This window comes from Labeo rohita, chromosome 10 (assembly GCF_022985175.1).
Source record: "Labeo rohita strain BAU-BD-2019 chromosome 10, IGBB_LRoh.1.0, whole genome shotgun sequence".
NCBI lineage: Eukaryota > Metazoa > Chordata > Actinopteri > Cypriniformes > Cyprinidae > Labeo > Labeo rohita.
Window position 1 is genome coordinate 21,825,905 of NC_066878.1, and position 22,797 is coordinate 21,848,701.

Below are 22,797 nucleotides of genomic sequence, written 5' to 3' on the forward strand. Positions count from 1 at the left end.
GTAATTTTGACGTTCGCCATGTTTGGGTCGTGACCAGTTGAGAGCAACTTTAGCGAAAACGCTGTAAGTGTCTGGAAACCTCGTCTTACCGCTGATTTCTGTTTATTTTTAGACCTCTATCGCATTATTCTATCTGTAAAGCGACTCATTAACGGCTGTTTTGGCCTGGCGTGTGTTACAGTCACTCCGCACTGACCATCAAGTCTTGCATCAGAGAAATTCAATTTCACGCTGAAGGAAACTATAATGCACGATTCCAGAAAACCCGACCAAAGCAAACAAGGCGATCGATCAGCAATCATGTTACTGGCAGGACGGAGGGACTTTATACTTCCAGCAGGACAGGTTCTTGGAGAAAAACGTGTATATTTCCCGTTTCCCCTCTGCGTTTTTTTGTAATGTTGCATGCATGATGTCAAATCCAGATGTTTTCGTAACATTGGACTACTGTTGCCTGTCAAATCGGGGAAGGTGAACACAAAGGCGTCCACATTTAATATGTATATAGTATATTTTTTTCTGTACAACATAAGCTGTTTTATTATTCTTCTGTCTATATTTTTGTGAAATAAAAGATATTTTATCTGAATAAAAGGACTGGTATTGTCGTTTTGTTTGTAGGGAAACATTTAGGACTTTGCTTCCAGTCGCTCCGGTTTACAAATATTTAATAATGAAAATCAGGTGAGGGATTTAGTTGCTTGTTGAATTTGTCCAGCTGAGGTGCTGTTACTCGGCCAAGCGTTTGGTGAAATCACATACCTCTAATATTTGAGTGCGGCCATTCGTAGTCTGTGGGGATTTACACGTTATATTGACTTTAAATCGCATAATCCTAATATTTACATGTTCATTTGAATCATTTCATCTGCAGATCAAGATGTTGATTATGCGGTTTCAAACAATGTCAGTGGCTGCATCAGGTTAGTTTTGGCCGGTTACACAAATGGAATAAAGCGAATGGGATAGGAAAAAGGGCTAAGACTACATGTCTTTTTTTTTTTAGTTATTAAAATTATTTATAATTATTTTAATTAATAGTAATCTGACCGTATTAATCTTAATCTTATTTGTGACATTTTGTATTATTATTATTATTATTATTATTATTATTATTATTATTATTATTATTATTATTATTATTATTATTATTATTATTATATTTTAGTGAAACTTTGTGTTAATTAATTAATTCTTGGGATAATAGTGTTGAATTAATAATATTAATCTTAATCATATTAATCTTAACTTTTCAGATGAACACTAACATTTGTAACGTTTTGTGTGTGTGTTAAATTATTATTATTATATTATTATATTTTCTTGAGATAATAATAATCTGAATTAATAATAGTAATCTGACATAGTAATCTTTATTATTATTATTATTTTATTTTCTTGGGATAATCTGAAATAATAATAATAATAATAATAATAATAATTAATAGTAATCTGACCATATTAATCATAATCCTATAATTATGACATTTTTGTATTTATTATTATTATTATTATTATTATTATTATTATATTTTCTTAGGATACTAATAATTTGAATTAATAATAGTAATTAATAGTAATCTGACAATATTAATTTTAATTTTATATTTGTGACATTTTTGTATTGTTTATTATTATTTTTATTATTATTATTTTCTTGGGATAATGGTAATATGAAATTATAATAATAATTAATAGTAATCTGACCATATTAATCTTAATCTTATAATGACAGTTTTGTATTATTATTATTATTATTATTATTATTATTATTATTATTATTATATTTTTCTTGGGATTATAGTAACCTGAAATAATAGTAATTAATAATAATCATATTATTACCATATTAATCTTAATCTTATATTTATGACAGTTTTGTATTATTATTATTGTTATTATTATTTTTTTTTTTTTTATTTATTTATTTTTTTTAATTAATCTGACAATATTAATCTTAATCTTGTATTTGTGACAGTTATTTCTTCTTCTTTTTTTTTTTCTTGGGATAATAGTAATCTGAATTAATTATATCTTATATTTGTGACAGTTTTGTGTTATTTAATTTATTTTTATTCTTATTCTTATATTTTTTCTTGGGATAATAGTAATCTGAATAAATAATAATAATAATTATTATTATTATTACTTTTTCTTATTAATAATTAATTTTGTTTTTGGATAGTATTAATCTGAATCTTTTTTTTTGTGTGTGTGTGCGTGTGTGTGTGTGTGTGTGTGTGTGTGTGTGTTAAAGGGGGATTTGTGGACACAGCAGCATATATTACATAATAAAAGTAATTACTATTATTAAGTTCTACTTCCCTAAATAGTCTTTGAATTGTATTTCAAGTAGTTCACCCAAATATAAAATTCTGTCATCATTTCCTTACCCTTATAGTGTCATATTTTAATAAACGCTCAACAGGTTTATTTCTTTCTTTATTTTAAACATCTTGTCTTTTACAGAAAAAAAAAAAAATCAGGTTTGAAACAACACGGGGTGAGTAAACGGCAGAATTTTCGTCTTTGGACAAACAATCCTTTAATAATATATTGTGTAACGCAGCATCATCCTGTACACACTGAACTCATCTCCACATCTTACAGTTTACCAGTAAACGCACACTGTTCTTAAGGGTGGCATCTTTCCCCATCTCACCCTACTATTACCTTGACTTAACCATGATTTCTTCTTTTTTTAAATGAATGCCTGACAAGTCATGGGAATTCTCAAGTATATCAAATGAAGATGCATTATGGCTTAAAAGAGGAAGGAAACAAGCAACAAATGAAGACAGAAAGCCACTGGAACAGACGGGTACACGTGCACCTTTAGTGTGGCAGTTTTAGAAATAAGCAATGCTTTCAGTCATTTCTTGACTATGCATCAACATCACATTATTGACAAATCCAAAATGATGTGCAAAAAAAGCATATAAACAAAATCAATATTTACATTAACAAAAAACAACCCAAAATGAATATATAAAAAGAAACACATGGCTGGAGTTGGTCTACAGCTCCCTCTGCAGGTTTGAAAAGGCCTTGACAACTGATTTAAGAAGTAGGCAAACCAAAAACATAACTTAACATTGCTTCCCTTATTTCCATAACAAATTATTAAATGCACAATTATATCACTATGTCTTAAAATAAGCATATAAGCACAAAACCCTCCACTGCTGTAATTCAATGCTTCCTGATGCAGTTAAATGCGTTTGGCAAAAAAATGCAGCTGTTTTATATGCACCACCTTGGAGAAAAAAGACAATTTGTACTCTTCAAAATGTTAAAATATTTAAAAAATTTAAGTATAATGACAGAAATTAGTTTGTGCTTAAGCATTTAACAAACAAACATTTTGAGTGGTTGTATACATTATATTGTAAACACTAATATTGAACAATGTCTGATTTAATTATTTAGTCTGAGATCTGTAGTCCAGCAGCAGTCTGTAACAGGTTTTGTTCTTGTGTCTGCTTACTTAATATCAATTTAAAGTATTAAAACAACTACGATGGCACATAACTGAATAAAATATAAAAATAAAGTGATAGTTCACCCAAAGATGGGTTAAAATGTACTCATCCTCAGGCCATCCAAGATGTAGAAGAGTTTGATTCTTCATCAGATTTGGAGAAATGTAGCATTACATCACTTGCTCACCAATGGATGTGAATGGGTGCCGTCAGAATGAGAGTCCAAACTGATGATAAAAACATCACAATAATCCACACCGCTCCAGTCCATCAGTTAACATCTTGTGATGAAAAAAAATCCATAAAGACGTTGTAACTTCAAAATGTTGCTTGTCTGAATCAGGAGAGAAATCTGCACAGATCAAGTACAAGGGAAAACAGTCCAAAACAGTTCAAAATAAATATGTGGGTGGATTTTGATGTGAGAGACAACAGTAGATGGACATTTTCACTGTTATTATGGACTCATATTTTGGTCAGAAGTGACATTTAAAGTTAAAAATGTCTTTACGATGGATTTGTTTCTGGCTTCACAAGATATTAGCTGATGGACTGGAGTGGTGGGCATAACTTGTGGTTTACTGTGATGCTTTTATCAGCTGTTTGGACTCTCATTCTGACGGCACCCATTCGGGATCCACTGGTGAGCAGGTTATGCAATGCTACATTTCTCCAAATCTGATGAAGAAACAAACTCATCTACATCTTGTATGGCTCAGGGTGAGTACATTTTCAGTGTAAACTATTCTTAACTAGTTGGCCTTAATTAATTGCCGAGACGTTAAATTGCAGTGTGTATACAAAGACACTTAATAACAGTTAACTGTTTAAAAGTTGTTTGGAAATAAAGTCAGTGAGTCATATTTACAGTTATTTCAAAGCCTGTGACTAAAAAGGCAGCAGTAATTTTTCTTGTAACAACAGAAAGTATTTCCGTATCATGTTAAAGCCTAAACTAGATCTACCTGTGTTTTCTGCCGTTTAAATACATTACAGAGAGAATAATGTCCTTCAAGTACGCCTACAGTGATCCTCGGCTGCAAATACACAATACAGCACAAAGACCATCAATACGCATCCATTCTCAATGCCTATTTGTGGACACATGACACATCATGACACATCATGAATGCAGCCTTGTGTCTGTGGCTTCCTTTGGAAAACAAAAGCAATATAAATGGCATTATTTGAACAGACAAGTCTATACCACTAAGCTAAATATGACAACACAATGCTGAAGCTTTTAAGTAAGGTTAGTAAAGGTGAATCCAGACCAACTAAACTAGGGCTGGGCGATAATATCTATCATTCACATCCATTTTACTGGCCATATAAATTATAGAACTAGATTTAAAAGCACGTCTAGCTATTAAGTTATTTTGATAGTTTTACAATCCTTACTTTTATTGCAAGCATTACAACAGATGTCTTAATAACATTTACATTTCATTTCAGTAGGAAAGATGGTATTAAGATTTGGCCACTTTCAATTTTCCAGAGAAAATCCCAACACAAAATGTGTATTTTACCCCCTGGAACGCAATTTTTACTGGGGGACCCCCCTCAAAATGCAATTGCGCTAGTTTTGGGCTAGTTTTGAGTAGCAATTGGGTGGGTTTTGTTGTGAAAACCTGGCAACCCTGCTCGCAATTCTGACATTTTCTTTTTCTTAGAATTGCGAGATATAAAGTCAATTCCTACTTCTTTTCTCAGAATTGCATGACATAAACTTACAATTCTGACTTTTTTTTTTTTCCCCACACAATTTTGACTTTTTCTCAGAATTAAAAGAGATAAATCTGTAATCGTGAGTTATGAAGTCTAATTTTGAGGGGGAAAAATAACGTTCTCAGAATTGCTAGTTTATATTTCACAATTCTGACTTAACTCGCAATTGCATGTTAAAAAGTCAGAATTGCGAGATATAAACTGACAGCTCTGAAAAAAAGTGTCACACCTGCAAATCTAAAAAGAAGTCACAATTGTGAGATACAAAAGTCACAATTGAGATATAAACAGAATTGAGAAAAGTCACAATTGCATGATGTAAATTCGCAATTCTGTGAAAAAAGTCACAAAATGTGAGATATAAACTTGCAATTCTGAGAAAAAAAAACAAAAAAAAAAAAAAAAAAAACAGTTGTGAGATATAAACCATTTTAAGAAAAAAAAGTCACAATTGTGTGATATAAACTCGCAAATCTAAAAAAGGTTACAACTGCGAGATAACCTCAATTCCGACTTAACTCACAACTGCATGTTATAAAGTCAGAATTGCAAAAATTGAGGAAAAAAAATTAACAATTGTGAGATATAAACTCGCAATTTTGAGGAAAAAAAGTCACAATTGCGTGATGTAAACTTGCAAATCTAAAAACAAGTCGTCACATTTGCGAGATCTCACAATTCTGAGAAAAAAAGTAACAACTGTTAGATACAATTTAGAATTTTGAGAAAAGTCACAATTGCGTGATTCACAATTCTGAGAAAAAAAAAAGTCACGATTGTGATATATAAACAAAATTGAGAAGTCAAAGAGTTACAAACTCAGAATTTTGAGAAAAAAGTCACAAATCTAAAAAAGGTCACAATTGCAAGATATAACCTCACAATTCCAACTTAACTCGCAATTGCATGTTATAAAGTCTGAATTGCAATATAAACTCACAAATCTAAAAGTCACAATTGCGAGATACAAACTTAGATTTTTGAGAAGAGTCACAACTGAGTGATTCACAATTGTGTAAACAATTGCATAAACTCGAAATTCTGAGAAAAAAAGTCGCAAATGTGAGATATAAACTTGCAATTCTAAGATAAAGTTGTGATTATGAGATATAAACAGAATTTTGAAAAAAAAAAAGTCAATTGTGTGATATAAACTAATAAACTAATAATTCTGATGAAAAGTCAATTGTGATGTATATATAAAAAAAAGAGAAAAGTCATAATTGTGTGATATAAACTCGCAAATCTAAAAAAGGTCACAACTGCAAGATATAACCTCACAATTCTGACTTAACTCGCAATTGCATGTTGTAAAGTAAATAATGAAAAAAGTCACAATTGTGATATATAAACAACATTTTTAGAAGTCACAATTAAGAGATACAAACTCTTGTTTGTAAATTTTGAGAAAAAAGTCAGAATTGCATGATACAAACTCACAATTCTAAAAATAAATCAATAATAAATAGTCACATTTGTGAGATATAAACTCAATTCTGAGAAAAAAAGTCACAATTGCAAGATATAAAGGGATGCACTATATTGGATTTTTGCTGATATCCGTTATGCCGATAATTTTCAATGCATTTTGGACACAGTTTTTTAAATGTTAATTTTTAACAAGGACTTCTATCTAGTTATCTATTTAATTGTTAGAATTAAATAGATAATGAAATTCTTTTATAATGACAGTACAATGAATCTTTGAAAATAATTATAAATAAACATATATATATATATATATATATATATTTTAAACCGCTGCATTTTTTTCCCCAGAAAAATGATGTGGTAACTTTAACATTTTAAGATTTAACATTTGTAGATGGTCTAAAGCAAAAGAACTGTAAAAATTCTGAAAATCTTTTAGAGCTCATAATTTAAAAAAATAATAATAATAATAACATATTACACATTAATGAATAAACCAGTATATATAAAATTATTTAATTTACAAGTGTCATATTTATTTATTTTTATTTTTGTTTAATTCATGTAAGTCATAGGTTCTGACTTTTGAATCAAAACATACTCATGTTCTTATGATATCAATTACTGCTTTATTTAGTCAGAAATAGTTTAAATGATATTTGAGTATTTTACTTTCATTTTGTTAGAAGTAGGCCAACAGCGCCCCCTACAGAATAGGGGGTGGCTACTGTTTACTCCATTCTGTACATGCATTCTCAGATTAATGCAGCGATCCAAAACACTAAAAACGAATCTAATCGTCATTCAGACAAAACTTCAAGAATGAGCCACACTGTTGCAGGATCTAATCACTAAAACAGCCTGAGTACATGAGAGTTATTCCTTTTATCGGCAAGACATATCGGCATGATTTTTCATATTGGGCTGATGCCGATGTTTACATTTAAAGCCATTATCGGCCAATAATATTGTGCATCCCTACTCGCAACTCTGAGAAAAAAAAAAAAGTCAGAACTGAGAACTATACTGCACATTTTTTTTGTATTTATTTTTCAGAACTGAAAGTTTGTCTTGCAATTCTGACTTTATAACTTAAAAATGTTAGTTAATATCATGCAATTCTCAGCAAAAAGTCAGAACTGCGAGTTTGCATCATGCAATTCTCTGAAAAAAAGGCAGAGTTGTGAGATGTAAACTCACAATTGCAGATTTTGCGGACCAAATAAAAAGTATTGACAATTGACCTTTTTTTGCCATTTTCACCAAAATTTCACTAATATGATGCACAGTTTTAACTATGCAACTATAAATTAGCAATTTGTTTGTTCATCACTCAAATTTCTCATCAACATCTTTGTGTGTTGTTTTAATATATATAGGTAAATGCTGTTTATTAGTTACAGTTTTTATATTGATGCATAATAATAAATTATTAAGCATTATCAATCATTAAATATTCTCTACTTGGCAAAAATGAGAATCTAAATCCAGATCAGCAAATATAGAAATTATATTTTCTAAATGAACTCTATTTTGAACTTTCTGACCATATTTCATACATAGAAAACTAACTACTTTAGAGATTTATTGTTTTTATTAATAAATACTGCATGAAATGTTGATAATATAATTTCTCTATTTGCTCTGCAATGGATTTTATATCAAATATAGCATATCGTATAAAAGGCTGCAAAATAGAGCTGTTATTTTGTTTTTAATCGCCCAACCCTAATCTAAATCATACATATTAAAATATTCACAGTCTTCACAGTAAATACAACCTGATTTCACACTGATACCTGAATGACCACAGTAGTTAAAAGTATCAAACGTACTGAAAATCTCTCAAGGAAGGAGGACGAATTATGTCGGAATGGCGATGAAGCGGACAAGAGCGAATGGAAACATTTCCAGTGCCGTGTTTTTGCTGGGAAAAGTAAATATTCGAATAAATAAACCCCCACAATCAAGCCAGTGTTTCAGACGTCGATGGCGACTCCGTGTTTGGTGGAGATCATGTCTCTGGTGCCGGTCAGATACATGAGCACCGAGCACAGGTGAGGGAGAGTGGCCGTGATGGTGACGTACAGCCAGTAAGAGATGGGCGCCGTGTTTCCGAACGGACACACCCAGAGGCCGTGCCGGACGCCGTCGCGGATGTGGTGCGACGTCAGCGAGATGAACAGCATCCAGGGCAGGGAGCACCAGGAGTCCTTGAGCCGGCAGGCCCACATGAGGAGGCGCAGGGAGAAGCACAGCGCTGGGATCAGGGTGGAGCAGTGCAGCGGAGGCCTGTGCGGCAGATTCACAGCATCCTGCGTCAACACAAACAAAAACTTGCTGTTAACAACAACGGGATTAAATCCAATTTATTTGTTTATTTTTAGACTTATTTTTATTTGAAATTCATTGAAATTTTACAGTCAGTGTTCTTGGATATGGAAGGCATTTTCTCCCCTTTTTTAAAATATGTAATCTGTCTAAAGTCATAGAGATATTAAAAATGTATAGACTATAACACAAATATTGGGTTCGACAACAGGGAGCATTTGAGCCAAAAGGGTCGAAAAGTCACTGGTATAAGACACTCTCCGAATCATAAAACAAAGGATTTAATAATTGAAACTAGGGCTGCACGATTATGACAAAAATCATAATTGTCGATTATTCCCTTGAAATTGTAATTGCGATTATTAATTACGATAATCACAATTAACATTTAATGATGTTTTGAATAGTTTTATATTTTCATTGTTTGAAGCACTGCATGCCACCCTTTTATAGTTTCTTCTTTAAATATGTATATATATATATATATATATATAAGTAAAAATTAAAACTATGAAAAAAAAAAAAAAAAAATTAAGATAACCTGTAGAAAAAACACATCTACCCCCACATTAAGCAAGCAGAATAATGTAAGTGGATTGATTTATTGATTTATTGATTTATTTATTGTAATTGTGCCTTTGAACGATTACATAATTGTGGCATGACGATTAGTTTTAAATAATATACACTGCTGGTTAAAAGTGTGAGATCAGTAAGATTTTTAATGTTTTTTTAGAGATGTTTCTTGTGCTCATCAAAGCTGCATTTATTTGATCAAAAACACAGAACAAAACTAATATTGTGAAATATTACTACAATGCAAGACAACATTTTTGTATTTTAATATACATTAAATTTTAATTTATTCATGTGATGTAAAGTTGAATTTTTACCATCAGTCTGCAGTGTCAAAACATTCTTCAGAAATCATTCTAATATGCTGATTTTTTTTTTTTTTTTAAACCTGTGATACTTTTTTCCAGGATGCTTTGATGAATAAAAAGTAAAAAAAGAAGTAAATTATTCAAAAGTAAATTATTTATTCAAAATATAAATTTTTCCAACATTATACACTACTGTTAAAAGTTTGAGGTCAGCTAATTTTTATTTATTTATTTTTTTTATTATTATTTTTATTTATTTATTTATGAATGAGTACTTTTATTCAGCAAGGATGTGTTAAACTGATAAAAAGTGATAGCAAAGGCTTTTATATTGTTAGAAAAGATTTCTATTTTGAATAAATGTTCTTTTATTAATCAAAGAATCCTGACAAAGTATCACAGGTTCCAAAAAAAAATTATTTGGCAGCGCAACTGTTTCCAACATTGACATTTCTAATAAGACTGGAGTATTGATGCTGAAAATTCAGCTTTTCATCGGAAGAATAAATTATATTTGAAAGTATATTAAAATAGAAACCATTATTTTATATTGCAAAAGCATTTTGCAATACTATTATTATTATTATTATTTTGTTTTGTTTTGTTTTTTTGTTTTTTTTTGATCAAATAAATGCAGTCTTAATGAGCATTAGACTTCTTAAAAAAAACATAAAAAAATCTCACTGATGCCAAACCTTTGAATGGCAGTGTACATTTAAAATTTTGATATCAACTGCACAAAGAAACAAATGTCTGACCTATTTTAAAACAACAAACCTGTTTTATGTGAAGCTTGATGTGCATTAATCACTGTCCGTGAATGAGTAGTCACCCTATTGATTATGCCTATATTTAGACGCTGAAGTCTCACTAGCAAAGAGTCTGATGACGAAACACTGTTGTGTTTGCTGGTTAAAATACACCTATTCATAAAAGTTTTGATTTCAATCTTTTGAATCATTCTTGCCATTTTTCATCATGCAATCAACTGTTTTCTTGTGAAATTTGATCGTGTGGATTCATATTGAAATGAATAGCTTTCACTCACACCTTATTGGTAATTAATCTAACACGACAAGTGACGAATGATAACAAAACCCTAGTTAACTGTGATTTTATAAAAGTAATATTATTCATATTAATAATACTAATACTAAAAAATGGATTATTTTCAGAACAATTAAACATCTCTAGATTCAGATAAATAATATTTGACTTATAAATATATTTTAATTTATACATCTTTTAATTACCCAATTCTCATTTCTGTATTGCAAAAAATGACAATCACATTTTTGATCATAATTATTGCAATTAGAGTAAAAAGAAAGAAAAGAAAGAAAAATAATCATAATAGGTTCATTACTTTATTTTTGACACTGATTTTATTTTCTTTATTTTAAACATTAATAAAAGAAACAAAAAGGCCTCACTTTGAGCGACAATGATCCAGCCAGGTAGAAGTGGTCCAGGTCAATGACAGATGCCAGAAACCCAGCCAAGACGACTTCATAGAAGTCACTCCTCTTCCTCAGCCCGATGACGATGGCCCAAGACCAGAGTCCAATGATGCCGTGGGTGGCGTTATCGAAAACAGCCCTGAGCCACAGATGTTGGATGAAGGGGAGCGTCAGAAAGTGGTCGGCGAGGAAGCAGAAAGCGCCCAGGCCCGCGCTGGCTAACAGAGAGGCAGTGCTGAAGGTCTGGAGCAGGGCCTGAGCTTTCTCAGTCTCCACGGCCAGGTTCAGGGGCATCGCCATGCCCATAGATGAGGAATCCAGCTTGGAGTAAAAGCCCCTCATCGCTGGCCTCTTCCATGGAGGGGTCAGCAGCCGGATCTGCTGGAAAACACAAGTACACACACATTAAAACGTGCTGATGTTGTTCAATGTATTTATGATAGCAGGCAATGCTCTAAAAATAACAGTTTAGACCTGTGAATCAACACATAATGTTTTCATATCTTCAATAACGGCATTAACAGATCAAACATTAGTAATAATATTAGCTACAGAGTTATATAAACACGTAATGACATCTATGACGTTATTAAAAATGTTTTCTAAAAACACCTTAATTTTTAAAGAACAACGACAAAACAAACAGGTCAATGCGTATATTATATAACATCAGAAATAAAAAACATTACATGTAAAACCACTGCATTAAAGTATAATGTCAATCAGTCTGTCGAGATATTTCGGTTGTAATGTTTTAAGCCTGGCAAAACTGCACTGCAATTGTGGTTTTACTTTTAAATAAATACACAAACAAATATTATAATCGGACATCTTTGTCTAGCGAGGGTTATTCTTATGAAATTAGCATTAGCTCGGCTGCTAACTAGCTCCTCAGCTAATTCACTGCTCAATACAAAAGACTGCGTTTATTAGCCAACATAACAACATTCACATAAAAACCCTAAACCGGTACTGTACTCACATATGTGCGGATAACACAAAATCATAAGACTGCTATATTAAACACATACAGTCTTCTCACCTCATTTCATTCACCTCGCCGGTCTGACAACGGTCTGTTTGTTCCTTAGTGACGTTTGAATCACGAGTCACTGAATCGGTTCCTTTGAATTAAATCGCGAGTCGAAGTGAAATGATAGAAACACGAGTCAGACTCAGTGGTAACCATAGATTTTAAAACTTGTAATTAAATGTTCATTGATTTTCATAAACAAGACCTATTTAACATTTTCAAAACAAAGAAGAAAATCAAAAAAGGTTTGGTCTAAAATAATAAAATATGAGAATTACAGTAAAATAATATTCTGTAATCATAAGACGGGGTGACACACTGGCTCAACTTACTCCAGGACTTTTGGCTCAAATTACCCCACTCATTTTAACAAACTTGTATCATCCAGTAGGTCTAGTTTAGAGCTAACATCATGTTAACAGTATCTCAGCAAACACAGAACGTTCCCCTAACATTCCCCTGTGGTTCCCCTGTGGTTCCCTTTTGGTTATTTTTCCGGGAACCAAATGAGAACGTTCTAGGAACGTTCCCTGTAGGTTCTCTTTTTAATAACCAACAGGGAATGTTCCCATTATTATTTGGTTATTTTTTGGTTTAATTTTATAACCAAAAAAGAACCTTCCCAGAACGTTCCCTGCAGGTTATTTTTAGATTGTATTTTTACAACCTACAGGGAATGTTCCGGGATCATTCTCAGAACGTTGCGGGAACGCTCCCCGGAATGTTCCTGATAGGTTCCAAGAACGTTACCCTAAACTACAGGGAACGTTCTATTTACGTTAAGAAAACTTTCCTGGCTAACCAACAGGGAACATTCTGGGAACAAAAACCTAACATTCCCAGAACGTTCTGGGAACCAAAAATTGTTAGCTGGGATAGCCTCATATTATAACTTGCTAAAGCACAAACACGTGATTTTTTTTTTTTTTTCTGATTTGTTTGTAATTGTTCAGACTATAGTTCTTGAACATGAAAAAAGTTACTCTGAACAGCAAAAACTGTTTTTTGAACTTAAATGTAGTTACCAATGGGCCTCTCTCCATCACAGGGTGAGTAAACTGTATAACGTGAGACGTGGTTATCTAGATCTTGTTGTTTTTCTATTTGAGTTCTTTATTTTCTTTTTTTGTGTTTGTCAGTGTGTTTTGTGTCTTTAGAGTCAAGGCAAAGCAGCAGCGTCCGTCCGGTTTCCCCTATTCTTTTGGGTCTCCTGTCCGTGGTTCCCTATTGGGGTGGTAAGTTGTGAGTTAAAATGGAGGAGGAACTTAGAGAACTTAAAGAACTTGTGGCCCAGTTGAAGGCAGACAATGAGAGGCTGCGCCAAGAGCAGGCCGTTGCATTGCCTGGTTCTAGTACGACATCTTCTAATGCGTCCGATGCAGAACCTGTTACACCTCATCCAGTGCTAGCCATTCTGAAAGATTCGTGTTTGTACCTAGGGATCGGAAATGTCCCAAGTTTAATGGCAGGTCTGGGACTGGCATCAACGAATGGATTGAGGAGGCACAGGCCTGTATTCGGGCTCGTTATTTGTCAATTTCGGAGCAGGCTTTCTTTTTATTTGACCATCTAGAAGGGGAAGCACGGGAGGAGATCAGGTATCGTTCTGAGGTTGAATGAAGGGATCCAGATAAGATTTGTCTTGCATTACGTGAGGTATTTGAACACTCTCAGTCCCACGTGGCATTACAGGAAGCGTTTTCTCCAAAGGCATTTGGAGGGGGAGAGTTTATTAGAGTTCTCCCTTGCTCTGATGGGCCTTATGGAGAAAATTAAACAGCGGTTTCTGGGGCCGTGCCAAATGCTCTGGTATTATTACGTGTCCAGTTTGCTGAACGTGGCCAATAACGCACTTTGGCGTGAGCTTAAACAATTAGTCCGCCGGCAGCCAACGGCCATGTTGTTAGAAGTGAGGCGATTAGGTGGGAGGGTGCCTGGGGGTGTGCGGGCTCGTAGCCAGTCAGTCCCGTTATCGTATGGGATTCAGTATGGTGTTCAGGGGTGACAGCGTTCAGATACGGGTGGGTCCTCACCTTCAGAGCTGAGTGAATTAAGGGAGATGCACAACAAAATCAGTTAAATCAGCTTACTCAAAGTTTTGCTCAGTTTCAGGAATAGTAACGCGGATGCTCTTTAGAGACAGCCCTCAGCCGATAGCAATGGGGATGGGCAGCTTTTGCCAGCCACAGTGGTTCTTGAATCTGTATAACAGGCAGCAGGAGTGGAGCCAGCATATTGGGCTACCCAAGCTGCATTTAAGGTTTTCTAAGCCATTCTGCAGCTGATTTGAGGGTTTTACAGGAGTCTGACCCAGATATTGGTAGGGCCCTGCGGTTTTGGCGGTGTAAGAGTTTTCCCAGTGTCGATCATTGTCCAAGAGTAGCTTGACTGTGCTCCATCAGTGGGACCGCCTGGTAGAATGTGAGGGGGCTCTGTACCGTTGAATCTTCCACCCTGATGGGAGAGAGGAAATTTTCCAAGTGCTTTTGCCCTCTGTGTTAAGGAAGGAGATTTTGAGGTGTCTGTATCAGGAGCACGGACATCAGGGCATTGAACATACAACGGTGTCAGTGCTGCTATCAGCCTGGTATGACTGGAGAGCTGGCCCGTTGGTGTAGGGAGTGTGAACATTGCCAGTCTGCTAAAGATGTACAGCCAGTTGCCTCTAGTTTTATGGGGCATTTGCTTGCCTCTAGGCCAATTGAGATCTTGGCCGTTGATTATACCATGTTGGAGCCGTCCAGTTCGTGTTTGGAGAACGTGATAGTGATGACGGATGTCTTCACGGAAGTACACTCTGGTGGTTCCTACACAGGATCAGAGTGCAGAAACAGTGGCTCAAGTGCCTGTGGTGGAATGGTTCTGTAAGTTTGGGGTCCCTGGTCGTATACATTCTGAACAGGGCCGAAAATTTGTATCTTCGCTCATACAGCAGCTTTGTAGTTTGTATAAGGTGGAGAAATCTCAAACCACACCCTACCATCCTGCAGGGAATGGCCAGTGCGAGAGGATTAACAGGACCCTGCATAACCTTTGGCGCACTTTGCCCCCTTCAAGCAAGCGAGACTGGGCTTTATGTCTCCCAAAGGTCTTGTTCAGTTAAAATACTACCCCCCATCAATCCACAGGTGAGTCGCCATATTATTTGATGTTTGGACAGGAGCCCCGCTTACCGATTACCTACTTACCTTTGATTTTCTCTTTGCCAGAGTGGAGGACACTGCTGCAGGAAATGTACATGTGTGGGTTATAGAGCATCAAACTCAATTGCAGATGGCTTTTGAAGGGGCACGGGAGTACCTGAGAGTCACTGCTGAGTGGCGTTAAGATACAACATGACTCACATGTGCAAGATACACCACTGGGGGAGGGTCATTTCCGCAACGTTGGCGTGAGAGGTCGGTCAAAGATCCAGGATCTGTGGAGCCCAGTGGTGTACCAGGTGGTGAGGGCCCCTAAGGGAGGAGGTTCGGTTTACTCCATTGCCCCGGCAGACGATTTGGGGAAGGTGAAGCAGGTGCATCGTTCGATGTTGAAGGTTCGAACACAGAAGGATTTTTCTGGCCCGGCATCAACCCATAGCCCAGCAGTCGAATTGGAACCAAATAATTCTTATACAAATACATTCTTTTGTTTTGTTGGTCAGTTGGTGGTTAAATCTCCAATAAGGATATTAATAAGGCTGTGCTCTCTCTCTCGGTCTGTTTCTCCTTTTTAGTCACTGTTTTCACTTTTAAACATCTCATATTAACAATAATCACAGATCTCAAAAGATTTTTGTTTTATTTATTTATTATTAATTTTTTAATAGACAAACTACCATTGTTAACAGTTTGACCAGGACTGGTCTAAATCTCCATATTTTTCTTCAAAGATGGTTATTCCATACTTCCACTGGAGGTCGCTGTGCAAATTAAAAGGCTCCAGGTGTCCTGAGATTATCTTGATTCTAACAGTACATTATGGTCCTAGAGCACAGTATGCTCTGTGAGTACTTGTCTGCATTTGTTCACACTCTTGTTTGTAATGATGTGTGAGGAATTTTAAGATGAACTGGAAAACATGGATGATAACATCTTGACCAAACACCAGCAATGCTCAGTTGTAATTCTGATGCTTATAAAATAGAACCAATGCAGGAAACTGAGTCATGTGGCTTCTCTTCTAACTGTTTTAATTGTAACATTTTTAGACAGTAAACTTGAAATGTACCCTGATGGAAATGTTCATGACCACCCGAGGTTCCTGTCATGACCACCTCAGTCCCATGCAGTGTCACAGTTCTGGAAGAAACTGCCCCAACCCAGAATCCACTTCACAATATAAGTTAGAACACACTTATTTCCCAAAATGGTGTAATTATTATAGAGAAGAAGGAAGTCAACAGTTATGTTGTTTCTGCACCATTTGGGATGATTACATCCTGATGGACCAAATGGCCATCAATTGAGAACCATCTGAGACAATGGGGTGTCTGAATTTCATTAACATACAGATCACAGCTGTTATGACAGGAAGTAAACTGCATAATTTATTTGAGTTTTAGGCTGTTCCAGGTTCATTCTGTATACATGGAATGTAGGCACAAACTGTAAGTCTGTCCCTGTGGATAGGTTCTGTGGTGGTGGCTTTAGCCATTTTTTCAGTGAGTGTCAACTGGATGAGGCTGACAAATGTGGACTGGTATAGTTTAAATATGATATTGTATTATATAATTTTTCCATTGTTGTTTAGTCTTACGAGTGTGTGTTTTAAGGGCTGTTTGTCTTCATGAATAAGAGATAAAAGAGAATGTTTATGGAAATTCAAGGTTTATGTCATGTTGTTGTGAATTAGTTTGGTTTTCACCAGATAACGACTAAGCATTAAGACAGCTGAGATTATTCAATAAAATCTGCTCCTTTTTATCATTATCACTTTGTCTCCTGCTTCTGCTCTTTACTGGTTTTACTCTGTCAACTTCATGACTAGTAGACGACTGCTAAACACTGGTTTTGGATACTAGACAAGACTTGTTGTTAACCAGACAAAATGGATATTTTCTGACAGGATTTGGTGTCTGCTGCCGGATCTGATATTTCCGGGGTGGAGGCATGATATAATAATACATAACTATAAAAGTACACATTTTATAGCCTATATTAATGCAATAGTTTGTATGTTACTTAAATGTGACTTTGGACCACAAAACCAGTCTTGAGTAGCATGCATGGGTATATTTGTTGCAATAGCCAAAATACATTAGAATCATTGAGATATTAAGTAAAGATCATGTTCCACAAAGATATTTTGTCAATTTTCTACCGTAAATATATCAAAACATAATTTTTGATTAGTAACATTCATTGCTGAGAACTTAATCTGGACAACTTTAAAGGCAATTTTCTCGATATTTAGATTTTTTTGCACCCTCAGATTACAGATTTTCACATAGTTGTATCTGAGCCAGATATTGTCATATCCTAACAAATCATACATCAATGGAAAGCTTATTTAGATTTAGCTTTCAGATTATGTATAAATCTCAATTTCAAAAAATGGACCCTTTATGATTGGTTTTGTGGTCCTGGGTCACAAAATATTCACAATGAATTACAGAATTATTTTTCACATTATTTATTTATTTTTAAATAAAAAAGTAAGTATATTTTTAATAAACAAATTAAGTATTCCGTAGGTTTACCACCTTTAGTTTATTAGATATTTATATAAAATACAAACAATTTGGGACCTAGTACCGAACCTTGTGGGACACCATGAGTGACTTTCATTAAAATTTATTGTTTTTTTTCAGTTAATTATGATGAGAGTCTGGCAAAGCTGACTGACCAGCATTTCTATAATGTCAGGGTTGAGATGATGATCTGCTCCTGCTGGATCTGTGATTGCGGTCTAGTATATTCTGTTAGGAAGGCAATGCACACACAAATGGTTGGTGAACCCAGATGCAGGAGCTTTGTTGTTGACCTGGGGTGCGTTTCCCAAAAGCATTGTTAACCAACTATGGTCGCAAGTCATTACCAACATAGTTCAATGATTCGGTGTTTCCCGGAACCATAGTTCAAAGAAACATTCACAAACAGTGTCGCAAACTTACGTGGTTGGAACTACAGCTCTCGACCTATGGTTAGAAGCATAGTTCCTTGTTAGTAAGACATAAGGGCTCAATAAATTATGCTCTTGGGCACAATAAGTAAGCTAACATGCAGTACAATCTATATTAGTGTTGCTGCGATATGCTCAATTTTTATATATCGTCCTATCGTCTGCCTGTGAGATTGCCGATCCACAATATTATCATGCTAATTTATTTAATTATTTAGTTTCATTGCCAGCAAATGAACCAACACCAGCATAAGGCTAAAAGCCTAATGTTTTCAATATGACTTAATTTGTGTTTAACATGATGACAATTTAATAGAAACATTGTAAGTTACTAATGCTTAGATTTCCTTAGTTATTCAAAAAAACAGCTACAGAAAATGAGCAAAGAACATTAACGTTATAAGAACATCATCACTGACTAGCCTAGCCTAGTCGAGTGCAAGCGTATGCACTTAACCATAAATGAATACAACAGTTGCATCACTGTATGATGAATAAATTATTTACCCCTTATTCACACTGCACATGCCTGTAGCGCGAAAGGGGGCCGTTCCTCCCAAAACGAGTTACCGTGCCCCCCTTTTCCATCTTCTGCCCTACTTGCTGAACGGGATCGATTTCGAAAGTGAAAGTAAACAGTCCTGTAGTTCGTTTCCACAACAATGCATCGTACTATGGAGGTTAATCAGCGAGTTACGACACTGTATGGGAAACACACCCCATTTAAAGGAGAAGTCCACTTACAGAACAAACATTTACAGCCGTAAAGAAATTATGTTTTTTGAGTTAAACATTTCAGGATTTTTCCCCATATAATGGACTGATATGGTGATTCCAAAATGCAGTTTAAATGTGGCTTCAAACAATCCCAGCTGAGGAAGAAGGGTCTTATCTAGTGAAATGATTGGTTATTTTCATTTTAAAAATACAATTTAAATACTTTTCTTTCTCTCCCTGAACTCTGTGTATTCTGGTTCAAGACAGTTAGGGTTTGTCGAAAAACTCCAACCGTATTTTCTCCCTCAACTTCAAAAATCATTTCAAAATCATCCTACATCACTGCAGAAGTACCAACCCAGTCTATGCAAAATGAACATGCAAAAAAGATCAAAAACCCTCTACAAAAAAGGTAAAACAGCGATATAGGCCAATTTTGAAGTTGAGGGAGAACATGAGATGGGAGTTTTTCGACATACACTAACTGTCATGAACCGTTAAAAAAAGAGAGTTCGGGTAGAGCAAGACAAGACGAGCGTTTGACATTAAAAAGTATAAAAACTGTATTACGTTTCGCTAGATAAGACCCTTCTTTCTCGGCTGGGATCGTTTACAACCTCTTTTGGGTTCGTTTGAGGCCGCATTTAAACTGCCTTTTGGACGTGGGACACCAGTGAAGTCCATTATATGGAGAAAAATGCTGAAATGTTTTCCTCAAAAAACATAATTTCTTTACGACTGAAGAAAGAAAGACATGAACATCTTGGATGACAAGGGGTGAGTACATTATCTGTCAATTTTTGTTCTGGAAGTGCACTTCTCCTTTAAGTAACAGGTGAGTAGACAGGTAAGTAAAAGCAATATGACATTTAAAGGGATAGTTCACTCAAAATAAAAGTTCCTGGCATTTTCAGGCTAATGTCAGTCCAAACCCATAAGACTACTGTTTATCTTCGGAACACAAATGAAGATATTTTTAACAATCTTCCATCCATCAAACGCCCATTCAATAAAAACTTTAACACACCAGAAAGTACAATAAGACATCATAAAAGTAATCCATATGAACTGAGTGAGCACAGCTGATCTACTGTCTGACTTGACTGAATAGCAGTGAATGACAACAGCTGGTGTAAAAGCAACCATAAATGGAGAAAACTCTTGTAGAAGTTCATAGGAATAAACCGGAGATAAGAATCTCTACTAACAGTAAGCAGAGAGATCTGTCTCCTCCAAATGGAGACAACGAGAATTTGTTTTCTGAACAAAATTAAATAATTCTAATGAATCATTTTTAATAATAATTAGCCATAGATAACAAGAAAAGAGTAAACTCTGTTTAACAGGCATTTGTGGTGGACCAACAGCCTACTAATCCACATTTAGACTCTCTTAAGCATCACTTAGCTGGATTTAGCCTATATAATGTCAGTGGGTGAAGTCTTTAGCATAATGTTACTGTTTTGTTTTACCCATGTTACCAGATAATTATAGCCATTGTGGAAATTATGGCATATTGTGCCTGCTATTATGGAAACTGTACTCAAAATATTTGTATTAGGAAAATAATTTGCATTTGCACTTATATGTTTAAACTGATAATAGTGCATATATTAATAAAAAAAATAAATCTGTCATTTAAATTGTTATATAAATCTATATTGAATACTTTGGGTGTCCATATACGTATGTACATTATGTTCTCACTAACACACAAATAATGAAAACAAAGATGCTGCCATCTGCTGGGGAAATATCAGTTCATGAAACATTTCTTTCAGCGATCAATACTGAATTTAAGTATAGTTTAGGGTTTCAGTTTGAGCTATGATTATTGCAACATATAAACTGCTAAATGTATTGTCTAAAACAATAAATACATAAAGGTTGTTCATTACTCATGTTTAGAATCAGACCTTTACTAAACACAAGATATGCAACATTACAAAGGTATGCATGCACATACATACAGCACTTGATTATCACTCTTTAAAACTTTTTTGTTTATCACTAACCTAAATACACATGCAAATCAGTCTGCGTATGCCAGAGGGGTTTTAAGAGTTCATCATCGGTTCAAGTCCTTAACAGAAGAGCTTTTTAACTGCATTGGGCTTAGCTTATCGCTGTGACCGTAGACTAGTATGACAGGGTTAACTAAGGTCATCATAGTCTTTAAAAGAAACTGTAATCATCTGCTACTGGATGACGTGAGTGATATTAGAGGATGTTTCCCATTTACACCCTGATATTTCCATGACAAAGTAAATCTGATAAGTACCAGTTTAACGCCAACTGATGTTTGTTGTAAGCGTTTGTTTTTTAATGAGTGTAAATCAATATTACAAATCAAGTGATACAAACAGGTACGCAACCAATATAATAGCATAGTACATCACATGCTGTAATTACAAAGGCTAGGATGTCAACACTGGTCCGAAATGTAATCACATACAGACATGACCTAAGGCCAGATGAGATAATTAAACTGTCTTCGCCATCGGCACAAGAAAAGTGCAATGTTGTTAATTGTAAACAAGGAAAAAAGTATGATCGGCCTGGCATTTTATAAAGCAATGGTGATCTCATCTGTAAGCACGGCCTTTATGTGACTACGGCTTGTTGTTTTGTCTGGGCTTTTGTTATGCAGTGAGGGTGTGATTTCTATTGCACATGTTCTAGATTGTTTTTAAACGTGGCCTCGGTGAGAGGCATTTGGACGTCACTGTTCATGACAAACGGCTGATTATCCTCCTAGGATCAGCAAAACATGTTTTTTGGGGGTTTAGAATTCGTATAGTGTTCACATAATCATTATAGTGTTTGAAGTATAAGCAACTTAGGGCAAACATTTTTTTAAGAAAACATTTAAGGACTCTATACTTGATACTATGCAAATATTTTTTATTCAGAAATACATTTTTAAGTTTTTATTTAGAGTCAATCTACAATAATGACCTAATAAATAACATAATAAATATGTTACACTGATATAAATATAATGTGTACATGCAGTTGAGGTCAAAAGTTTACATATGCCTTGCAGAATCTGAAAATGTTAATTATTTTACTAAATAAAAGGGATTATTTTTTATTTAGTACTGACCTGAATAAGATATTTCACATAAAAGATGTTTACATATAGTCCACAAGAGAAAATAATAGTTGAATTTATTAAAAAAAAAAAGACCCCATTCAAAAATTTACATACACTTGATTCTTAATACTGTGTTGTTACCTGAATAATCCACAACAGTTTTTTTGTTTTGTTTTGTTAGTGATAGTTTTTTTTATGAGTCCCTTGTTTGTCCTGAACAGTTAACTGCCTGTTGTTCTTCAGAAAATTCCTTTAGGTCCCACAAATTCTGTGGTTTTTCAGCATTTTTATGTATTTAAACCCTTTCCACAATGACTGTATGATGTTGAGATCCATCTTTTCACACTGAGAACGACTGAGGGACTCATATGCAACTATTACAGAAGGTTCAAACACTCACTGATGCTCCAGAAGGAAACACGATGCATTAAGAGCTGGGGGTGAAACTTTTTGAATTTGAAGATCAGGGTAAATGTATCTTATTTCGTCTTCTGGGAAACATATAAGTATTTTCTGTAGCTTCTGAAGG

The 22,797-nt window shown here is 34.6% G+C and overlaps 1 protein-coding gene across 2 annotated transcripts; it reads right to left on the reverse strand.

The window, feature by feature from the left end:
• Positions 1–7,637: 7,637 nt before the first annotated feature.
• On the reverse strand, positions 7,638–12,430 carry tmem267 (transmembrane protein 267). Of its 2 annotated transcripts, none has more exons than XM_051121537.1 (3): positions 12,359–12,430; positions 11,290–11,697; positions 7,638–8,956 (listed from the first exon to the last, which is right to left on the reverse strand). In XM_051121537.1, the coding sequence occupies exons 2-3, from the start codon at positions 11,656–11,658 to the stop codon at positions 8,621–8,623; spliced, it is 705 nt and encodes a 234-aa protein (XP_050977494.1). In that variant the 5' UTR covers positions 11,659–11,697; positions 12,359–12,430; the 3' UTR covers positions 7,638–8,620. The 2 variants fall into 2 exon arrangements, with proteins under 2 accessions (XP_050977494.1, XP_050977495.1); XM_051121538.1 differs by having other exon boundaries at positions 11,290–11,694; positions 12,359–12,429.
• Between the last annotated feature and the right edge of the window lie 10,367 nt (positions 12,431–22,797).